Consider the following 23,702-nt stretch of genomic DNA (forward strand, 5'->3'; position numbering starts at 1 on the left):
CCGACCGAAAAAAAAATCGGACTGAAAAAAAATCCAACTCGAAAATGTGGAGTATGCTACAGATCAAGAAATGCGAATGAAAAGGAAATTCGCAGAGAATTCAGATATTACTGTCCAACATGTAATGTGCCTTTATATTATATATCACTCCGCTTTTTAAAATATTTCAAACTTCAAATAACATTTAAAATATTTTTCCAATGTCTAAAGGTAAGCAAATTTGCATATTTTATAATTTGTTTTTTTTTTTGGTTAAACGTGACGTTTATTTAAATTTTGTGATTGATATATTTAATAACTTTGCCTGTAGATATCGAAACAAAATTTTAAAAAATCAGTTATTTTTGACAAAGTTTTGCAAAAAAATTCGAACGTTAAGAGGTTAATCCATATACCTGGAACAATAATAGGTGCATACTACCTTCAACACATAATTAATCCTATTATTGCATCATTACACAATTAATTAAGAGATCAGTTTATGGACGACAATGCCAGACTACATCGCACCCGAGCTGTTTAAGACGCAATGAAAAATCACAATATCACGAGATTAAAATAGCCGGCGATGTCACTTGACATGAATCCTATAGAGCACGTATGGGATTTCGTCTCAAGAGCCATATTCAACCGGGATAACCCACCGAGAAATACGCAAGAATTGATTGTTGCCACCACAGAAGAATGGATGATTATTCCTCATGAAATAATCAATAATCTAATTATTGGAATGCCTAGACGCATAAATGCATTAATAAGGAGTAGAAACTCAAACACTGGGTATTAATTATTGTTGTTGCATTGTTAATATTTTGTTTTTTGACACAATTGAATTTTTCATTTTTCGAATTTTTGCATTACAATTTGATTTTGTGTTTTATATTTGTGATACTTCACTAAGCATTCAAATACTTCACAGGATTCTCAAGTTTTAATTTAATAAGAACAATTCGTTAACAAGATCTAACAAACTTATCACTCTAACTCGCAAATACAACCACCTTCCACACCGCTCTTCTATTTTCTACTCAGTTCGTTCCTATTTACTCTTTGTCGCTTGCACGGTGATTCTCCGAAGAGGTAATTCCTCCTGAGGTAATTCCCCGCTGCGATTATTCCCGCACCGGTTGCCAAAATGCTTATAAGCTCATTTCAATAAAATCAAATTATTGCATTTTTTTGGGAGCTCTAAATTCATACTCGTCACTAGGAATTTAAAAGGTTCTACAAAACTTTGCTAAAACCAATATGGGTAGGGGATGCAAGACTTTTGAAAGTGAGTTTATTTTATGAACTGAACTCTTAGCTTGCAACAGGTCAAAAGAATATGCAAATAAATAACTGATAAATAATTAACGAGCCTATTGTAGTTAATTGATATATGAAATGCAATAAGGCAACTGTTATTGAACTACTCCAAGATCAAAACAATCATGATAATGAGACGACATCTACATGCCATTAATCGTCTGAGTAGAAAAGTAGAGATGTCTACTTACATATACGATTTCCATCCTTGTCGCAATACATAGAATTATGCAGTGAAATTTTAGGTTACGGTAATTATCTTTAAGTGTTACTTCACACCACGACCAGTAAGAGAGAACAAAAATATGGAATTTAATAAAATTCGTCCAGAAATCTTCAATTAGCGATTTAATCCGATAATAATATAAATTAGTACTGAAGAGGGGAGAGATTAAGGCGTTGTAGGTACATAAATAATTCAGGAAAGGTTTTTTCTGTATTGTATCGCTATTTGTTCGAACTCTAAAAGTGCTGACCACCAATAGAGACTTAAAACATATTTTAAACCTTCGGGACTCAAGATGGAGTTCACAGTGTTGACAAGTTTTCCCATGTTTCTGCTATTAGTGCTGGGGCTAGTTTTCCTTTATATAAAACGAGCACACAATTACTGGAAAAGAAAAGGGGTATCTCAGTTAAAACCAAATCTCATCTTCGGAGATGTAAAGTCCATTACCACTGGGATGAAAACTCAATCAGATTTCTACGCGAAAATATACTTTAATGCAAAATCCCAGGGATTGAAGGGAATCGGCATTTATGCAGGATGGACACCAGTCTACATTCCTACAAACGCGGAATTAGCAAAACGTATATTGGTGAAGGATTTCAGCTCCTTTGATGGAAGTGGTATGTACTACCATGAAAAAGATTCTCTTACGATGAACATATTTTTCGTTGGTGGTGACCAATGGAAGAAGCAGAGGACAAAGATGACTCCCATTTTTACATCGGGTAAATTCAGATTAGCTGTGTTAATTTACAGAAGCAGATAAAGCCCTTATAGGAAAACTAAAGCAAATGTTCGAAATAATCAAAGACAAAGGGGAAAAAATGATTCAAATTGTCCAGGAACATGCCGAACTTGACCAGCTGATAGATATCAAAGATCTTGCAGCTAGATATACAACTGATACCATTGCAGAAATGGCCTTCGGACTTGATTGTAATACTCTTCGACATCCTCAGCATAAGCTTAGGTAAGATACACCTTTGAATTGCAACTCTTCGAAAAAGTAGTTGAACCTCTGTTTGACGAGAGATTATTACGACTTCTGTTGTTTTTGAACCAGTGAAGCTTTTCAGAAGACGCAAAATAAGAGTTCCAATACTAGGGTGCAAATCCCCTGTTTCATATTTCTATTAATGTGCACCATATTGTCCAAAACATTTAATTTAGAGCAATTGCGTGGTAAAAAATCTTGAATTTGACTAAATTGATTATAATGAAATAAATTCATCCATGTAAATAATACGTAATATTAAACTAAAAGCTGAAAATGTGAGACGGTAGGAATTACTAGAAATCACAATTTGCCTTCACTAAATTGTTGACAAAATATCACTTACTAAAATTTTATAATCAATTCTCCATTTAATTTTAGTCAAATGATAGAAAACACGAATCAGTTTTTTAGTCAAATTCTCGCAATTTTCAGGGAAATTGGAAGATCTTTAATGACACCTAGACCTTGGAAACTTACCGTTGAAATGATATTTCCATGTGACTTTCTGGGGAACCTCGGGTATCGTTCGTTGTCGTCAGATGTATACGACTATTTCCTGCGTAAATAATTTAATTAAGTATTTATTGGTTAACCTTCAGTTGGTTTCATGATTTCTAGCAATGATTAAATCTGCGATAGACTACAGAGAAAAAACTGGTTTTGACAGAGTGGACTTTCTGCAGCTATTGATGCAACTTAAGGGTAGCTTTCATTCGGACACACCAAAATCTAAAAGTGATCAAAGTAAAGATAATTATGCATGTTCTTAAATATTCCCTACTATTTATTGAATATTCCAGAGAGTTCAACATTCTCCGAAACAGAAGTGGTCAGCAACGCCTTCGCGATATACGCAGCTGGATTTGAAACCTCCTCCAGCACAACTTGTTTCGCCATCTATGAATAGACATCAAATCCTGATATCCAGGAAAAATTACGGAAGGAAATTTTGGATTCGTTGGACAAAAATAACAAGCAAATTACTTATGACTCTATTTCTGAAATGGAATATTTAGACAAAGTCTTCAAAGGTATTTAAAATCAAATGTTTATAGACTGGATTATTAAATATTGTTGTTGTTTTTTTTTTAAGAAACTCTTAGGAAATATCCAATTGTGAGCGCATTACCAAGAGCCTGCACCAAAGATTACAATATCAACAATACCGTCACACTAAATAAAGGTAAAGTTTAAACTTTTGAAAACTATAAATAACCACCGCCCCTGCAAAGGAACCCAACTGATGATTCCCTTAACTGGTCTGTACTGGGATCCCGAATTCTACCCTAACCCTGAGCAATTTAATCCGGAGAATTTCAGTCCAGAAAAAATAGCTTCAAGACCTGAGGGCACATACCTTCCCTTTGGTGATGGACCCAGGCTCTGCATAGGTAAAAACTATCGTATTCTTATTCGTTGCAACGTGTTAATAATGCTCTATCTAGGTATGCGATTCGGAGTGCTGCAAAGTAAACTTGCACTGATCCTTCTCATCAAAGATTTTCGGTTTACCTTGGAAGAGAGCAGCAAGGGGAAACCTCTAGAGTTCGCTAGAGGGATGTTTTTGACGTCACCCAAGGATCCTGTAATGATGAAGGCAACGAAGATGTGAAATATATACTTCACTATTAATAAATAATTTTACCAAAGCACGGTTTACTCATAGCATTTAAAAGGAATAAAACGCCAGACGCCTGGTTAAATGATGTGAACATATCTAGTTGCATAGTCCTGCTATGAAAACTGCTAGCACCACCAAGTAAAAGCTAGAGGCACTGAAAAAACATCTGTTCTCAAAGTTGAAACGCATCACTGTTAGGCCCGGCCAAGCACCAAGTTTTTAATCAGAAAGGTGTCGATACTTTCATGAAGGGTTTCGCAGCTATTTTATAGTAAAATTTCTACTATATAGAAAATAACAGGAACATGAAGCTTTCAAATGTGAAAAGAACACAATAAACAATAGAGCTTTATAAATATATCCAAAAACGTTTTGAAAGTAACAGAAACGATTATTTACCTTTTTATCATCTATATACCTTCTCCATCTATCCCCACTCCGTATATGTATTACCTCCATATATCAGCTTCGTATAATTCCCAACCAAGCCGAATTAGCTTTGACGCTTACCTACATTTAAAATACATGTAATTAATATTCAGTTAAATAAATAACATGCATTTTTGACTATTTTATGAACTGAACCCTTAAGTCGCAAAAGGTCGACAGCATATTCAAATAAATAACTATTTCAATAATTAATGAGAATACTGTAGTTTATTGATATGTAGTATCGGGTTTTGATACTACTGTAGATATAGGATGGTGTTTATATCTTATAATGAAATCGCAGATAGGAAAGGACTATAAGTATGCGTTTATTAATGTAAAGTGAACAAAAGAGAGTATAAAGTAACCTGTGAGTTTAGCGAGCGCGGACGCGACTTCTGAGTTACCAACGACAACCGAACCCAGAAGAAAAGAGAGCTTGTACATGCCCTGCAAAATCTTAAATACTAAAACCCATGGTGATAAACCATGGGCGTACCCTGGCTAGGGTGCCATCTGCACCACCCGCCGCATCAAACCGTTACGTCTTAAGCTGGGAATTGGAATTGCAACTATAGGGCCAACGAAATTTATCAAGGGCAATTCAAATGCCGACAAAGTATATTACAGGCAGTTCCCATGCCGACCCGGTTTATTGCGGGGATTTCCAACACCGACAAGGCATGGCATAGGAAATTCCCATGCCCTAACTAATGCCCACCAGGGTCGTACCCCAGGGGTATGACAATCTTAAAGTTAATTCCTACTATCTAACATGTATCCAGCTTAAAAGTAACACCTATCTACAAGGGACGCGATCCTACAGATATATGCAATGTAATGATGCAACTGTTATTATTGAACTACACCAAGATCAAAACAATCATGATAATGAGACGAACATCTACATGCCATTAATCGTCTGAGTAGAAAAGTAGAGGTGTCTACATAAATGATTTCCGTTCATATCATAATACATAGAACTATGCAGTGAAATTTCGGATTACGGTCATTATTTTTAAATGTTACTTCAGTTCAAGTCCAATAAGAGAGAACAGAAACATGGAGTTTAATAAAATTTGTTCAGAAATTTTCAAGCAGTTATTTAATCCGCTAATGATATAAATTGGCACTGAGAGGGGGGGAAATTAAGATATTGAATATAAATAATTCACGAAATATAATTTCTGTATTGCATCGCAATTTGTTCGAACTCTAAAAGTACTGACCACCAATATAAACTTTAAAGACATTTTAAATCTTCAAAATTCAAGATGGAGTTCACCGTGTTTGCAAGTTTTCCCATGTTTCTGCTATTAGTGCTGGGACTGGTTTTCCTATACATAAAACGAGCACAGAATTATTGGAAAAGAAAAGGGGTATCTCAGTTGAAACCAAATCTCATCTTCGGGGATGTAAAGTCCATTGCAACTGGGATGGAAAGTCAACCAGATTTCTACGGGAAAATATACTTTAAAACCAAATCGCAGGGTTTGAAGGGAATCGGCATCTATGCAGGATGTACACCATTCTATATTCCTACTGATGCAGAATTGATAAAACGTATATTGGTGAAGGATTTCAGTTCATTCGAGGAACGTGGCTTGTACAACCATGACAAAGATACTCTTACGATGAACGTATTTTTCGTTAGTGGTGACCAATGGAAGAAGCAGAGGACAAAAATGACTCCCATTTTTACGTCAGGCAAGTTCAGATTAGCTGCGTTAATTTACAGAAGCAGATAAAGCCCTTACAGGGAAACTAAAACAAATGTTCGGAATAATCAAAGACAAAGGGGAAACAATGATTCGAATTGTCCAGGAACATGCCGAACTTAGCCAGCTGATGGATATAAAAGATCTTGCAGCTAGATATACAACTGATACCATTGCAGAAGTGGCCTTTGGACTTGATTCTAATACTCTTCGACATCCTCAGCATAAACTTAGGTAAGATAGACCTTTGAATTACAACTCTTGAAAAAAGTGACTGAACCACTGTTTGGCGAAATATTATTATGACTTCTGTTGTTATTGGAATTTGGTCAGTGAAGGACATATGAAGGTGCACAGTTGAGTGCGCAGATTTTTAGAAAGCGCAAAATAAGAATTCCACTAAAATCGTTACTACGAGAGCACATTACGGCAGATTTACAAATTACCATGTTAAGTAAATTTGGGAACATCGCATTATATCACCAAGATGACATTTTTTGGCGTTAGATTTAAAATTCATAAGAAATAATGTGAAAATCTCTTGTTCCATATTAGCTTAAAAGGCACCACATTGTCAGGAAAATTTAATTTGGATCAGTTGTATAGTGAAAAATCTTAAATTTCACTAGATTGATTATAATGACGTAAATAATGCACGTAAATAATGTGAAATAGTATATAAATTAAAAGCTAAAAATGTGACATCCTAAAAATTACTAGAAATAAAAATTTCCTTCGCCATATTGTCAACAAAATAGTACCTACACAAAATTTTGAAATAAAACTTCAAATTAACCTCAATCAAATAAGAGAAAGCACAAATGAGTCTTTTATCAAATATAGCAATTTTCAGGGAAGTTGGAAGATCTATGGTAAGGCCTGAACTTTGGAAACGTACCGTTGAACTGATATTTTCGTTCGATTTTCTGGGGAACCTCGGACATCGTATGTTCCCGTCAGACGCATACGAGTATTTCCTGCGTAAGTTATTTAATTGAGAATTTCTTTGTTAACTTTTAGTTGGTTTCATATAATTTTCAGCAATGATCAAATCTTCAATAGAATACAGAGAGAAAACTGGTTTCCATAGAGTTGATTTCCTGCAGCTACTGATGCAACTTCGGAATAGTTTAGTTTCAGACACATCAAAATTTCAAAATGATCAAAGTAAAGATAACTATGCATTTGCTCAAATGTTTTTTACTATTTTATTGAATATTCAGAGAGTTCGCTATTCTCCGAAAAGGAAATGCTCAGCAACGCCTTCATAATATACGCAGGTGGATTTGAAACCTCCTCAAGCACCATTTGCTTCGCTATGTATGAACTGGCATCAAATCCTGAGATCCAGGAAAACTTACGAAAGGAAATTTGGGATTCGTTGGAAAAAAATAACCAGCAAATTACTTATGAAAGTGTTTCCGAAATGACATATTTAAATAAAATCTTGAAAGGTATTTCAAACCAAATTTTTATAGAATGGATTATTATTCTTTTTTTTTAAGAAACTCTTAGAAAATATCCAGTTTTGTCCATAATAACAAGAGCCTGTTCCCGGGATTACGATATTGACAATACTGTTACATTGAAAAAAGGTAATTAAAGAATTAAGCTTTTAGAAACTATAAATAACCACCGTCCCTGCAAAGGAACTCGAGTGATTATCCCCGTAACGGGTCTGCACTGGGATCCTGAATTCTACCCTAACCCTGAGCAATTTAATCCGGAGAATTTCAGTCCAGAAAAAATAACTTCAAGACCTGAGGGCACATACCTTCCCTTTGGTGATGGACCCAGGCTCTGCATAGGTAAAAACTATCGTATTCTTATTCGTTGCAACGTGTTAATAATGCTCTATCTAGGTATGCGATTCGGAGTGCTGCAAAGTAAACTTGCCCTGGTCCTTCTTATCAAAGATTTTCGATTTACCTTGGACGAGAACAGAAAAGGGAAACCTCTAGAGTTCGCTAAAGGGATGTTTTTGACGTCATCCAAGAATCCTATAATGATAAAGGCAACGAAAATATGAAATATAAACTTGGCTATTAAAAATATGTTTATCAAAGCACATTTTGCTCATAGAATTTAAAAGGAATAACGCGCCAGGCACCAAGTTAAATGATGTGCGTATATTTAATTGCATAACCCTGCCGTGAAAACTGCTAGCGCCAACGAGTGGATTGAATGGAAATTTTAGTTTGAGTGATGTTACTACAATTAAGGTGGATCAAACAATTGTCCTTGTTTAGTTTACAATAGCTGACCTCTCAGGTTACTTCTTTGAGAAATGTAGCACAACACTTGATCCTCAACATTGGTTCCGCGAGTTAACCTGGAATGTCAGCTAAATTAACATCAATGAGAAAATACTTTATAGAACACAAAAGATTTAACCGATTTGAAGTACCTACTTCTCAGGGAATAATTCCTATGTGTCTATGAAATACTGTATACGTTTCAGTTTCAAACACCTGGTATAAATGCGCATTTGTATGCTGAAGGAAAACGTTTACAATATGAAAAAATTACATGTTTTCGAAATCATGGATTAATCTCGTAAAAATTCAACACAACATTGTTTGCTTGGTAGAGGAAATACACATGTTAAGCACTGATAATCAACGAAAAGTGTAACAAAAGGAAGGTATTAAGGATAGATTTGATTGTTCCGTAGAATGCATACCTATATTAAGTTTTCGACCTTTTTATAACTTTGTATGCCATGAGTTTCAATTTGTAATAAAGAACTTTAGAGTTAAACTTGTAATGATCTTTCGCCTCAAGAACAGAGCTGCATTAAACCTGATGGTGAAGGTGCCTAGCCCTACTCTGAAACATGTGCATCAATCAAATACTTGCATAAATAAAATTCCTCAAAGATTTTCCTTTTATTATGTCATGATTTATTCAAACTCTAAGTTAAAGAGAGTTTTACATATCCACAACTCAAAATGGAGTAAATAGTGCTGTTTGCTAGCTTTGCGGTGTTTCTGCTACTGGGGCTGGCTTTTCTGATTATAAAGCTAGTACAAAGATACTGGAAAACAAAAGCGGTATCTCAGTTGAAACCAAATATCTTCTTCGGAGATATAAAATCCATTACTACCAGAAAGGAGTCATGCCGGCTTCTATGGGCAGTTGCATAGGGTTAATTTTTATAATTTGACAAGTTATTAGAAATTTATTATTGAAGTTAGGAAAAAGTTGTTTATATAAAAATCTTATATATTGATGAATATTTTTATATGATATTAGGAAAAACAAATGAATATAAGAACCCGAATAAATCAATCAAAGTTAAGTTTTTTTTTATGAGACCTCCTATATATTAATACACTTTTGAACTACGCTAATTTTTCCCTTTTCAAAAATATATAATATGTCAAAGTTTGCTCCTGTAGTTTTCGATATGTTTCAATTGAGAAGGGTCCGCATCTACGGTCCAGTGACAGACAAATCCGAGGTCACCATGAACCATGGGTTGAAATCGTAAAAATAAAAGAAAAGCTTATCAGCATTAACGCCATATTGATCTATGATGAAACACATTTTCTCAAACTAGTCAAGTTAACAAAAAAAAAATTAATAAAAGTAATCACAAATGTTCAATGTAATCACCATTATTGTCTATACATTTCGTATAATCTGTGTTAAGTTTCAAAATCACATTTATAATAAAATCAGAATTTACTTCATTTAAATCTTATACACACTATTCAATTTTATCTCTTATTTCATTTAAATCTGCATTAGTATCGTTATAAATTTGAGTTTTTAAATAGCTTCATAGAGAACTATCCATCGGGGTAAAATCTGGACTGTTTGGAGGCCACAGAATAGTTCCTGTTTTGCCTATACGCACTTCATACCTATTGTTTAAATAATTTCTTACTGCTGCTATACTATGCGGAGGTGTTCTGTCTTAGTGCCAAATTAGGTTGTTGAACTATATCAAAGAAAATGCTTCCGTCTCATTTTCTATGTTATTTTGCAAGAAATGTAAATGTCCTTCTCCTGTCAAAGCACCCTCATCAATGACTTTGTTTCGGTGCATCCCACACCAAACGTTGATTGAAGTACAACCTTGACAGGGAATCTCGGAGAATTTTAGTTTGCCAAATATAATTGTTTTTTCTGTTATAAATACTAACTGTTATGAAAGATGCTTCGTCGGTTCATAATATGTATCTTTTCAAAAATACCCTGGTCTTCATTTCGTAAGCACAGCATTTCTTCACAATATTCTAAACGTCGTAGCCTTTGATTTGTGTTAATTTCCTGACGGGCATTGTTTTGTAAGAATGGTAGTAATATTTATGGAGGGCTGAAACAATTTTTCTTGACTTATATTGGAATATCTTGAAACATTTACCATAGAATCACCTGGCCTTTCTATAAAAACATTATATTCTTGTTTTCTTATTTCAGCATAAGGAACAATACGAAGAAAAGATTTTCTTACTTTGGAAATATGATATGTTTAGATCCAATTCTTTATTTGGAATAATTTTTCGTTTTTGTCTCTTAAAAGTTTTTCTTTCTATAAAGCATCGTTCAATATAATAAAATGAACCTCGAGACGGCAAAGGAAGCTCAAGATGCAAACGAGCGTATCCGGCTCGAACTGCATTAACATTTTTATTATTTTTGTAAACTAAACGAACAACTTCGAATTTTTCCTCTTCGTTAAACATTACTTTATATTTTTATGATAATTGAACAATAGCTAATGAATAAGCTAATGTCACATAAAAGTAACAAATAATACTTTGATGTTTTATTTACTTTTATGTCTCCAATAAGATGCCCCGTTTTTTCAATACTTTATTTAAATTGAATATCGAATATAAATATTGAATACTGAAGCAAACCTTGTCATACAGGGTGTTCCTCAATGATGTGCGGATATTTTAAGATGGGATTCTACATGAAAAAATAATGATAGCTAGTTATATAAACTATGTTACAAAAATGCTCCGTTTTGAAAATATGGAGCTATAAAGTTAAAAAAAAAAGGAAATTGAAGAATATTTCCGAAATTGCTTGATATTTGAATGAAATTTGGTATGTAAAGATAATATAATATAAGAATAGTTGCAACATGTTACAGAATACGAAATGCTCCGGGAATATTGGAAAGAGTGCACAATTCGATGAAAAGAAGAATGGAAGCATGCATATTAAGTGAAGGGGGTCATTTTCGGCACTTGTAAAGATCTTTTTTTTTTGTTTCTTGTTAGTTGTAATTCATATTTCGTTACGATGCCAACGCATAATGTGTTAAATTTTCTATTATTTTTTTTGTCGTATTAAAATAGTTTTGAATAAGTTTGCATTGAAACGCATAATTTTATTGCAATTAATGCCCCTTTATAAATTGTCTTTACATACCAAATTTCATTGAAATGTCTCAAGAGGCTTCGAAAATATTCATTAATTTCCATATTACATACTTTCATATACAGGGTTTTGTGTCTGCAAAAAAGAAATGTGTGAAACATCCTAGATGGAGTAAAACCCCATCAAGTGCATCAGTCCATCTCAATTAATTCCAGAGATATGATGTTTCCAAAGTTTTGAAGGAATGATATAAGGAAATTGGCGAATAAAGATCTATTTAGAACATTCATTTTCTGTTATTAATTAAATAAAGACTTTGAATCGCTTATTTAATTAATTGCAGAAGTAATTATAAATTGGAAGTCAATTAATAAAAAACTATTTTAAAATTTAGAAATTACCTTTTTCATTAACATTTTTAATTATTCTATAATTATCTTTAATTACATTTTTTAATAAATAAATAAAAATAGAAATTAGTATTACAGTAAATGTTGAAAATGCCTTCCGTTGTTCCTCACACATGCTCTTGCACGTTTCCTCATTTTTTTCACAGTGATATCAAATGTTAAAATCTACCTAACCCGTGCTGCCGCCTTCTCAATTTTTTCGCCTAACTGCTCTACTGTGTTAACAGCAGTAGAGTATACTTATTGCTTCATGAAACCCCACAAAAAGAAGTCCATTGGACTTAGGTCCAGGAACTTTACTGGCCAAGCGATAACACCTCCTCGACCTATCCAAGTAGGGTAATTTTCACTAATCCATTGTCGAATGGCAACAGAATAGTGCAGAAGAACCTCTGGATACCGATTTCTGTACTCCTGCTCAGCTACAATGGCATTACATAATCCATAAATGAAATGCATGTCAACGTATTCCCGAATAGTAAAAGAGACCATCTTATGTGATTGAAGGTTAAATCAAAATACTAAGTTTTCTGACTGTAACCGCTTCAACAAGTATCAACACAATCCTTCAATCCTTCAATCCTTCAAACAATAGTTCCGTCCATCAAAGATTATCGTAAATTTTGACTTTTTCTTATTTTTAACTTTTGCGTTGAGAATTTGGCCTGTAAATAGCATTCTTGAAACATGAAAATACACTAATTTAATAGAAAATTGAAACCTCATTTTGAAAATTTGGTCCAAAGTGGAGAAAAATTTGGTTAAAGTGAACGAATATGAGTTTTTATGAAAAAAAAGCCATAGCGTTCTAGATAAAACTTTGGAAAGATCATGTCTCTGGAACAGATTGAAATAGATTGATGCACTTGATGGAGTTTTACTCCATTTAGGATGTAGTTTCACACATTTCTTTTTTGCAGACACAAAACCGACCACCCTGTATATATTCAATTCATTGAGGTCTTCTTGGCAAAGATTTTATTAGTAGAGATTGTCAGCCTACAATGTTACAATTTGGCGAAGCACGTAAAAAGCACATTCTGATCGTATCATTATGTACTTTCTCAAGGTAACTACTATTGACCCTTCGGGCGGCTTCTTGCAACTTGAAACTAAGGACAGATGTCCACTTTTCCGTTTTACAACTACCAATTCTAGATTTCGGTACCAATAAATGTTCCCTCTCTTCTTACCGATAGGTTTGAAAAATGACTCAAAATATACAAAAGCTCACTTCTCAACGAACATTCACTCGGTACATATGACGACCTGTCAGTCACGACATTTATCTTATAGTTACTAATTTTATTTTAAGGTACAGTACCTTATAGTGGTTATAAACGTTGTATTCTAGATCCGTTACTTTAATAAATCATGTTATCATATTAACCGACATGTGCATTAACTGAATAATTAATATCATTTCGTTTGTGACGTAAAATACATTCCAGTTTTTTCTAAAACTTTGCAGCCCCATATTTTCGTAACGGAGCTTTTGGAACATAGTTTATATAACTAACTATCATTATTTTTTCATGTAGAATCCCACCTTAAAATATCCGCACATCGTTAAGGAACACCCTGTATAATATATTTTTGAAAAGAGACAAATTGACGGAATCCAAATATACATTAATGTACAGTGGAAATTCCATAACTCGAATTTTAAGTGCCGCCGAAATGCGTTCGAATTATAGAAACTTCGAGTTAACAAGAAAATAAAATTTTAATTTTTAAATGAAAATTTTATCAACATGAAAGCAAAAGAATACAAAAAAACATTTGCACAGGGTGTTTCAATTTGGAGTGTTTTGACAGGAAAAACCTATTTTCTGACCAAATAGTGGAAGACTGATTTAGGTGTCACTGACTCGATTTTTGAGAAATGTTTAATGCCAAAAATCGTTTCCCGATATCGTCACAGTTCACTAAGATATAAAAGGCTTTTCGAGTTTTGCCCAAATTGAAAACCGCCAATAACTTTCTTATTTATTAAAATATTGGAATTGCGTAAAAGCATTATTATACCACTTTTTTGAGAGGAATCTAATGGAGTGCTTAAATTTTTCCTGCAAATTGCTACAAATTCATTTTCTCAAACATAAATTATACGTGGCCATAGCATAAAAAAATAGACAATTTTAAACCCTTTTCAACGATATACAGGATGTTTCTTAATTGATGGAAAATATGAAATGGGTGAATAGTGGGCTTATTTTAAGATAAAAATTTAATAGAAAGAAATGTCTTAAATTGCTCCTATTTTGATTTACGGGGTGTTGAAGTTTCATTTTTTTTTCGATTTTCTTTAATTTCTCTGTTAGTTGTAGAGAAAATTAACTCAAAATTGGTAATAACAATCATTTTAGCATTACGAACAAACTGAAATAACAATTATTTAAAATATTTCATAGGACGTTACTTTTTTCGTAGCCGCTCTCAATATTTTATATCAGAACATTTTCTATGACATTTTTAGATTTTATTCATTAACTTCATTGAATCCCTTATAAATAATTGTTATTTCAGTTTGTTCGTAATGCTAAAATGATTGTTGTTACCAATTTTGAGTAAATTGTCTTTACAACTAACAGAAAAATTTTAAAAAATCGAAAAAAAATGAAACTTCAACACCCCGTAAATCTAAATAGAAGCAATTTAGGACATGTCTTTATATAAAATTTTTATCTTAAAATAAGCCCACGATTCACTCATTTCATTTTTTACCATCAATTAAGAAACGCCCTCTATATAACTTTAATATTTATTATCAAAAGTAACAGAAATACAACGTATTAATTTTTTTGACAAGTTGGCTATGAAAATTGCTATTGAAACAATGAAACAGCTATTCAGTCTTTGGTTTTCCAATCACTACTGTTTTACTAAAGTTTTACCAAAAAAAAAACTTCAGTTTTCTCTTGATATATTGACTCTTGGTATATGGTATTTAGTATTTAATTAGAATGTATAAAAATTTTGAAAAATATGACATGTTAAAATATTATATGTATTATTTTATATATACAGGGTGCTCACAATTTCGATGTGTTACTATTGGAATCTCAAAAAGTAGAACAGATAGAGAAACGGTTAAATTAGAGAAAGGTTGCGCATTTTAGGGCTCTCTCACATGATGATATTTTAAAAAATCAAAATATCCTGTCATTTTTGAAATATACGAAAAAAACTGAAAATCATCAATTTTGTTTTTTATTATTTTCTTTGCTATTATAAGGAGTAGAAATATGAATTTTGGTATATATACTTAATTTGATGAGAGGAATAAATTGACATTAAAATGAAGACGGTACATGTAATAATTTTGAAGATACGGCATCCAACTTTCGTATTTCTTATAGATGCTATACTTCATTTTTATACTGTCAGATAGAGCGGAAAATTTCCCTTCCAAATATGTGCAACGTATTACAAAATATTTTTTTTTTTCAAAATCTTACGAACAGTACTGTTGTTGATGTTTCATTCGTTGGCAATTTTGCAACTTGAGTTAGCAGGATTAATTTGAATTTGCGTCAAAACGTTGATTTCGTTGATATTAGCAGCTCTTGGTCGATATTTCAGTGAACGTACCTGCTGGAAGTTACCATAGATTGCTAAATTTCGAGCAAGTCTGGGAAATATTGCAGGGTTTAGCTGTTGCCTTTCAGGGTATAATTGATGATAATTTTCTGCAGCCGTTCGACAATTCCTATAACTACGTACGTAGGAATCGTACATATCCTGTTTTTCTTCATTTGAAAACATTTTAGTACACTGCACATTTTGCAAAAACAGATTGAATTCAGATTTGAATAAGGCGTAATTATTTTCAATTCGAATAAACGTCACAGTAAAGCAGTTCTTTTTTTTTCTCATGGCCCATTCGATATAAAAAATATCTGTATCAAAAGTGAAATGGTGACGGCGATTAGAAATTTTATTTTTTTATGGGATTTTTTGAAAATATTTTGTAATGTGTTGCACATATTTATAAAGGAAATTTTCCGCTCTATCCGACGCTCTATCCAATAAAAATGAAGCATGGCATCCAGAAGAAAAACGAAAGTTGGGTGCCGTATCTTCAAAATTATAACATATACCGTCTTTATTCTAATGTCAATTTACTCTTCTTATCGAATTAAGTATGTACACCAAAATTCATATTTCTACTCCTTATAATAGTAAAAAAAATAGTAAAAAACAAAATTGATGATTTTCATTTTTTTCAGATATTTCAAAATTAACAGGATATTTTGCTTTTTTAAAAAGCTGATGTGAGAAGGCCCTAAAATGCGCAACCTTTTTCTAATTTAACTTTCTCTCTATCTATTCTACTTTTCGAGATCCCAATAATGATACATCGAAATCGTCACCAACCTGTATACAGTTGCGCACATAAGTATTTTGGAAATGTTATTTTTATTATTATTTTTATTAAAAATGATCTTATTTTCTATTTATCAGAAAAGAACATACTGTTAATAACAAAAGCGGTTATTTATTAATACATTTAACATATTTCTGAACAGTATGGTATTTACGAAAATAATGACATTAAATATTTAATTAAACATACATAAAACTAATGACACAAAAGCATTTGGAAATTTTTTCTTAAAATTAATCAGAAAAAGCAAAATCTATATTAAAATTTTTAATATTTAGTCGAATAACCCTTAGCTTTGATAACGACTTCTAACCATTTTGGCATCGAATCGACAAATTTTTTAAGTTTTTGAACGTCAGTTTTACTCCTTTCTTCATGAATAGTCGCAATATAGTCTATTTTGTTGGAGATCTTGTGTTTGCTTATTCGATTTTTTAAAATTTGCCAAAGATGCTCAATGGGGTTGAGATCCCATGACTGAGGAGTTGTACGAAGGCATTTTGGAGTATAACCACTTTTGGACCATTCTAGTCGAATGTTTGGGGTCATTATCATTCTGGAACAAACAATTTCCTTGAAGACCTATTTTTTGAGCACTACTAGTCAAATGTTGTTTTAGAATATTAATGTACATCATTTTATCCATAATTCCATTTATAATATGTAAATTACCCACACCATTGGCAGCCGTACACCCTATAACATCACCGAACCTCCCCCATGTTTGACCTTTGGAAGCAGATTTTCTTTTTTGAACGCGGTTCCTGGTCTTCGCCACACAAACTGCCGTACATCGGAACCAAATAAATTTATTTTCGTCTCATCGGACTAAATAATGCATGTCCAAAATTCTATCGGGTTGTTACGACGTTCCATTGCAAAAGACAGTCTTTTGCGACGGTTAACTTTACTAATGAAAGGCTTTTTCCTAGCTATTCTTCCCGCATAGTTTATTTTTCTTAATACAAATTTGATTGTCTCGGTACTAACTGACTTTCCAGAAATTTATTCAATATCAGCAACAAGATTTTTGGCACTTTTATGAGGATTTTTTAAAATTTCTTGTACAACTTTTCTCTCCTCCCGATCCGTGAGTCCTTTTTGGACGTCTCTCTCTGGACTTATTTCTGATCAAATTAACAATTTTAAACTTCTTTATCATATATCCAACTGAACTGAAGAAATAGATTTTCCCAAGGTTTCACTTATTTGTTAGTAAATTTGACCATCCAGATGTAGTTTAACCATAAGCTCGCGTTCTGGTAACCTAATTTCTTTAATTTTCATTTTTAGCTGGTTAATTATTCTATTATAACGACTTTTAAATGTAAACTAGTAAAAATTAATTAATTAATAACACTCCCGATTTGATTTATTCATGAAATAAATTTCAATTTTAGGTGCAATTAAAGAATTTTGACGTATGAATATGATTTCAAAATACTTTTGTTTATCGTTTATTGACACACATCGCTTTTGATCAACTTATTACACTACCACTACCCTTACCACACTGTAAGTTATAATTCGAATTTTTATTAAACATTTAAAATAACCTTAATACTGAAATTTTAATGTTTTTAATAATTGCCACTCAATTTGTAACCTTTTTAACCAATTATACGAAATTTAAAATAAAACACAGCCATTTCTAAATACTTATGTGCGCAACTGTATTGTATATTATATACATTTATTATTTATACTGTTATATAAGAACTCAACGCCTTTAACAGCAATTTTCATAGCCAACTAATGTCAAAAAAATGAATACGTTGTATTTCCGTTATTTTCGATAATAAATATTAAATTTATATATATCGTTGAAAAGGGTTTAAAATTGTCTATTTTTTTATGCTATGGCCACGTATAATTTATGTTTGAGAAAATGAATTTGTAGCAATTTGCAGGAAAAATTTAAGCACTCCATTAGATTCCTCTCAAAAAAGTGGTATAATAATGCTTTTACGCAATTCCAATATTTTAATAAATAAGAAAGTTATTGGCGGTTTTCAATTTGGGCAAAACTCGAAAAGCCTTTTATATCTTAGTGAACTGTGACGATATCGGGAAACGATTTTTGGCATTAAACATTTCTCAAAAATCGAGTCAGTGACACCTAAATCAGTCTTCCACTATTTGGTCAGAAAATAGGTTTTTCCTGTCAAAACACTCCAAATTGAAACATCTTGTACATGATTGCTGCCTCTTTATATAAGCTATAGCTTATATCAAGAGTCATATTAAATAATTAATAATTGAACTTTGGCAAACAATTTTGCTACTAGTAGTTTCAAAAAAAATTTCAACATTATTTAATGAAAAATGAACAGAATCAGTGCATTCACTCGTAGTTAAAAAGTTTTTTAGTACTTCAATTGCACTTCGCATTTCTCGAGTAGACAGCTTAGTTATTTCAACTTCCTCGACGTCATCATCTACTTCAGATAGAAATTCTTGTTCTTCGGTAGAAGAAAATTTTATTAACGCTATCAATAATGTCTTTATCGGTGGCAAATTCGTTTGTTATGATATCTTCATCAACATTTAAAAATTTTTGTGACAAAGCATTATCTATATTGCCTATATTAATCCAATCGTTAAATGGGCTGTTAATATTATTTTTTTAAATGTCCGACGTAAAATCTGCATTAGCAATTAGTTTGCGATACAGTTCTGAAAATGGAAGATCATCCTCCACATTGTCTTCGCCATTTAAGAATTCTCCAAAACCTACTTTTTTAAAGCAATTCTGGATAGTTTTCTCCGTAAAATTGCTCGTCCACATCGACTATGCAACTTTTAAGCAATCAAGTAGATCAATTTTAGATTGTATCTGATTGAATTGATCGTATGAATCAAACAATTTAATCAGGATTCATCGGTTGTAATGATCCTTAAAGCTTTTTATAATGCCCTGATCAAGAGATTGCATTTTTGACGTCACGTTTAAGCGGGAAAAACTGCAGTTCAATTGCTTTAAGTTTGCTTTGAATTCGAGGGTGAGCAGGACAGTTATTTGATAGAAATAGAACTTTTCTTTTTTTTTTGTAAATTTGCCTCCTACTTTCATAAGCCACGTTTCAAAGATCTCTCCAGTCATCCAGGCTTTTTTGTTATTATAATAAACCACTGGTAACCATTTCACTCCTTTGAAACATCTTGGTTGTACATTTTTTCCAATTAACACAATTTTTCTTTTTTCACTGCCGTCCATGTTTGCTGCTAGTAAACGAGTTACTCTTTCCTTACTAAGTTTCCCATCATAGCATTTATAGTTTTTCATGACTAGTATTTTTTCCGTTAAGCATTTTAAAAAAAGTCTGGTTTCATCAGCGTTGAAAACAATTTTTGCAGTGTAACGCGAAAAAGTTGCGGCAAAATGGTTTACTTCCATGTTTCCACATTATCTTCGTCCACGACTGTACTCTCGCAACAGATTTTCTCCCAGACTATGTCTTATCTTGATTCAAATTTTAAAAAAAACATTAGAAAATACTTACATACCTATGTATGTAATGTAAATGAGTAATTATATTCATATTTGTAATAAAATTCTGTTCACATTTATAACAAAAACTCTGATAATAGTCTTTTTTAAACCAAAACACCGGAAAATTTTGTCATGTGATACATCGTTGAAAAATCCTTAATGAGTACTTTCAAAATATGCCAAAATTTATCTACGTCCATATTAAAAAAAAAAAAAGTTGAAGTCATTATCTTGAGAACTAAATCAACTATAAAATTTAGAAAATCTCACATTAAAGAGACCAAGAAAATGTAAAACTTTTATATGAAACATTTTTTTGAAAAATCTTTAGTTTTCAATTTATTATGAAAATAACATTTTGACATTCAGATTTTTCCCAATATCTCAGAAAATAAGAAACATTTGCCAACACCGTTTTCGAATATTAACTAAACTTCAAGTTTGACACATTTTCTCTAATTTAACCGACCTTGTAACACTCACCGTTTAGGAGATAGCAATGGTATTCTATGGTATTTAGGACACACTGTATAAACAATTTTTTCCTAGCTTCAACAATAAACTCTTAGTTAATTGTCAAATTATAAAAATTAACCTTGTAGCAAAGAGCCCAATCCGAGGGATTGAAAGCGGTTAGTATTTAAGTAGTATGAGCACCAATTTACATACCCATAAACACAAATTTGATAAAACGTTTAATGGTGACAGAGATCAATTCCTTTGGGGGACATAGAATCCACTATCACGAAAAAGGCGTACTTACGATAAACGTCTTTTTCGTTGGAGGTGATCAATAGAAGAAGCAAAGGACAAAGATGACTCCCATTTTTACGTTAGGTCAGCAAAATATTCCTTCCACCGATATACAAAACAAATAATGCGGCCCTTGCAGGGAAACTAAAACAAATGTTTGGAATAATAATGAGCAAAAGGGAAATAATGAATCAAATTGTTAAAAAAAATGCAGAACTTAGTCAAAAGTTTGATATGAAGGATATTGTGACTAGATTTACCACTAACATCATTGTCAAAGTGGCCTTTGGACTTACCATAATTCTAATATCCTTCGAAATCCTCAACATGAACTTAAGAAAGATCGACGTTTAAATTTTAACTCTTAAAAAAGATGTCTGATGCTGTAAAAAAGATTAAGACTTTTGCTGCTACTGACTAAAAACATATTTTCATTTTATAAATTTGCTCAAAGTAGGAATTCCTGTAAAAGACTTATTGCAAAAGTTGATACTGGCTAGAAATTATTTTATTTGTTAAGTTAGAAAAATCTCAATATATCATGAAAATTGTGTCAATACTTCACACCGAAGACAAAACTTTAAATTCATGAGATACAAGAAATTGTTTATGCACCATATTATTAAGAAAATTAGTTTTATAGTAAAAAAATTGTTAAAGAATTTTGAATCTCATTAAACTGGTTCTGCATAATGATATGAATACATTCTTACAATAATCTAAAATGAATATGTAGAATATTAAAATGTTCCTTCACCTTATTGTCTACAAAATAACACTATACTTACCTAAATTTGTGTAATAAATTTTCAAATAAACCATAAAACACGAATTACTTTAAACGATTTTCTTTTAAATTCTCGCAATTTTTAAAAGAAATTGGAAGAGCTCTTTATTGAAGCCCGAAGTTTAGAAACGTACCATTGAAATGATATTATCGTCTGATTTCCTTGGGAAATGCGGACATCGCATGTTTCCTTCAAAAGTATACTCGTATTTCTTGCGTAAGTAGGTAATTTAAATGCGAACCTATTGATTAACCTTTAGTTGATTTCATATAATTTCCAGCACTAATCAAATCTTCAATAGAATACACAGTGAAAACTGGTTTTCGGAGGATTGACTTCTCGCAGCTTTTGATGCAATTTAGGAAAAGTTTCCTTTCGGGCACTTCAGAATCTAACAATAATCAAAGTAAAGATACTTATGTACTTACGTATAGGTATACAGAAATACTTATCACTATTATTGGATATTCCAAAAATGGAATTGATCAACAATGCCTTTGTGATATACACGGGTGGATATGAAACCTCCTCAAATACCACGTGCTTCACCATGACAACACATCCTAAAATCCAAGAGAACTTACGAAAGGAAATTTTGGATTCGTTAAACAAAAGTAAAAAACAAATTACTTACCAGAGTATTTCGGAAGTGGAATATTTAAAGAAGGTCTTGAAAGGTGTTTACGGAAAGATAATTTAAAGTCTATTATTAAATAATTTATTTCCTAAGAAACTCTTAGGAGATATTCGATTTTGTCCATAATAACAAGAGCTTCCGTCAAGGATTACAATGTTGCCAGTAACATTACACTGAGTAAAGGTAAGATTTATACTTTTGGAAACCAGAGGTAACAAATTTGCCCTGCAACAGGAACCCGTGTGATTACCGTAACTAGTTTGCATTGGGATCCGAAATTTTACCTCAATTCTAAACAATTTAACCCAGAAATTATCCCTCCAGAGAGAATAGCCGCAAGATCTAACAGCGCATAAACGAGTATTTCATTTGGTGATAGATTTAGACTTTGCATAGGTAAGCGACATAGAGAATTGCAGACAAAACTTATATTGATCTTCGATCCTCATTCTCAAAGACTTTCGGCTTGCTTTGGACGGCAGCGCAAATGAGAAACCTCTAGAGTATGCTAGAGGAATGTCTTTAACTTAATTTAAGCATTCAGTAATGATGAAGGCAACGAAAATATAAAATATTCAACTTGGATGTTAATAAATATTTTTGTTAAATATTATAATCAAAAGGAAAACGCGCTATTCAACAAGTTAAATGATTTAAATATACGATTATCTGATTGCGAACCTAACCATTATTTATCAAGGTTCGGTTGGTTCAATTGGGTTAACATACTATAGCAGTTAACAAAAATGAAAGGAGATTTATTACATACAAATTAAAATAGAATGGAAAAGGCGTTATTATTATTGTGTAAAGAATTTGAAAACTCGTGTATATTTTCCATTTTTGCTCTCTTCAAATAGCAAATGGCCAAGCCAGTATTTGCCCGCTTTCAAAACAATGCGATCTATTTTGAGTTGTTTGTTCGCATCTACGTCGACTTTCATAAATGTGTTTACCCTTTAGTGCATTGGGGCTTTAGAGTTTTCTGTTATTCAACATGATTTCTATTCAAGAATAGAAAATATTTGTTTAGGGACTAAGAACCAAGGCGGGGGAGTTGAAAAAGTTCTCTACGTGTTTCAGATTGTAACTACATTAAGTGAAATTACTACTGACTCTTAAACCCCTCAACTTCAATTCTGTGTTATTCATCCACTTAAATAAATCCAAATTCTAGTATATATTATAATATCGAAGGAAAAATCCAACAAGATGGTGGTTCCAAAAGTAACCCCAAAAAGTCTCCTGGTTGGAATATTCAAAGTCTTAAAAGAAGAACTTTTAGTTGTAGCTACTAAATTTAGGGACAACAGTAGACAAAGAACTTTTTAAGACTCCTCTACTATACCTCCAAATTACAAATATTCAATCGGCTAAACTTATCAGTTACAATCGATTTTTAGGTTTCGTTAGACTAATATAGATCCATAGAAATTGACTCAGACCCCTTTTTACCAAATGAAATTAAAGACAGCTGAGTTTATTCAAGAGAGCTTATCAGTCTATCAATAAACAAAAAGAAAGCTCCTGTGGGAGGGCAATAGAATTGATCATAAATCTTAACTATTAGTATTTTTTACTTAATTGTT

General features: G+C 32.2%; 4 protein-coding genes and 1 pseudogene across 5 annotated transcripts; 4 read left to right on the forward strand and 1 right to left on the reverse strand.

The window, feature by feature from the left end:
• The first annotated feature begins 1,766 nt into the window (after positions 1 to 1,766).
• LOC136413165 (cytochrome P450 6A1-like) lies at positions 1,767 to 9,399 on the forward strand. 2 transcript variants are annotated; one of them, XM_066396566.1, is made up of 8 exons: positions 1,767 to 2,262; positions 6,344 to 6,536; positions 7,156 to 7,283; positions 7,344 to 7,469; positions 7,526 to 7,756; positions 7,808 to 7,897; positions 7,952 to 8,110; positions 8,165 to 9,396. In XM_066396566.1, the coding sequence occupies exons 1-8, from the start codon at positions 1,830 to 1,832 to the stop codon at positions 8,329 to 8,331; spliced, it is 1,527 nt and encodes a 508-aa protein (XP_066252663.1). In that variant the 5' UTR covers positions 1,767 to 1,829; the 3' UTR covers positions 8,332 to 9,396. The 2 variants fall into 2 exon arrangements, with proteins under 2 accessions (XP_066252663.1, XP_066252667.1); XM_066396570.1 differs by lacking the exon at positions 1,767 to 2,262 and adding an exon at positions 5,790 to 6,291 and having other exon boundaries at positions 8,165 to 9,399.
• On the forward strand, positions 3,295 to 3,728 carry LOC136413108 (probable cytochrome P450 6a13; annotated as a pseudogene).
• On the forward strand, positions 3,730 to 4,177 carry LOC136413180 (probable cytochrome P450 6a21). Its single transcript, XM_066396575.1, has 2 exons — positions 3,730 to 3,925; positions 3,980 to 4,177. Exons 1-2 carry the CDS (start codon positions 3,778 to 3,780, stop codon positions 4,144 to 4,146), a joined length of 315 nt encoding a protein of 104 aa, XP_066252672.1. The 5' UTR covers positions 3,730 to 3,777; the 3' UTR covers positions 4,147 to 4,177.
• A 9,921-nt stretch (positions 9,400 to 19,320) lies between the features above and the next one.
• LOC136412987 (tigger transposable element-derived protein 4-like) lies at positions 19,321 to 19,728 on the reverse strand. The gene has a single exon (XM_066396318.1). It carries the CDS (start codon positions 19,726 to 19,728, stop codon positions 19,321 to 19,323), a length of 408 nt encoding a protein of 135 aa, XP_066252415.1.
• A 2,298-nt stretch (positions 19,729 to 22,026) lies between these two features.
• Positions 22,027 to 22,469, forward strand: LOC136413055 (probable cytochrome P450 6a13). Its single transcript, XM_066396446.1, has 3 exons — positions 22,027 to 22,153; positions 22,207 to 22,296; positions 22,348 to 22,469. Exons 1-3 carry the CDS (start codon positions 22,027 to 22,029, stop codon positions 22,467 to 22,469), a joined length of 339 nt encoding a protein of 112 aa, XP_066252543.1.
• The last annotated feature ends 1,233 nt before the right edge of the window (positions 22,470 to 23,702 follow it).

The sequence above is a fragment of the Euwallacea similis genome, chromosome 1 (genome assembly GCF_039881205.1).
Source record: "Euwallacea similis isolate ESF13 chromosome 1, ESF131.1, whole genome shotgun sequence".
Lineage (NCBI taxonomy): Eukaryota > Metazoa > Arthropoda > Insecta > Coleoptera > Curculionidae > Euwallacea > Euwallacea similis.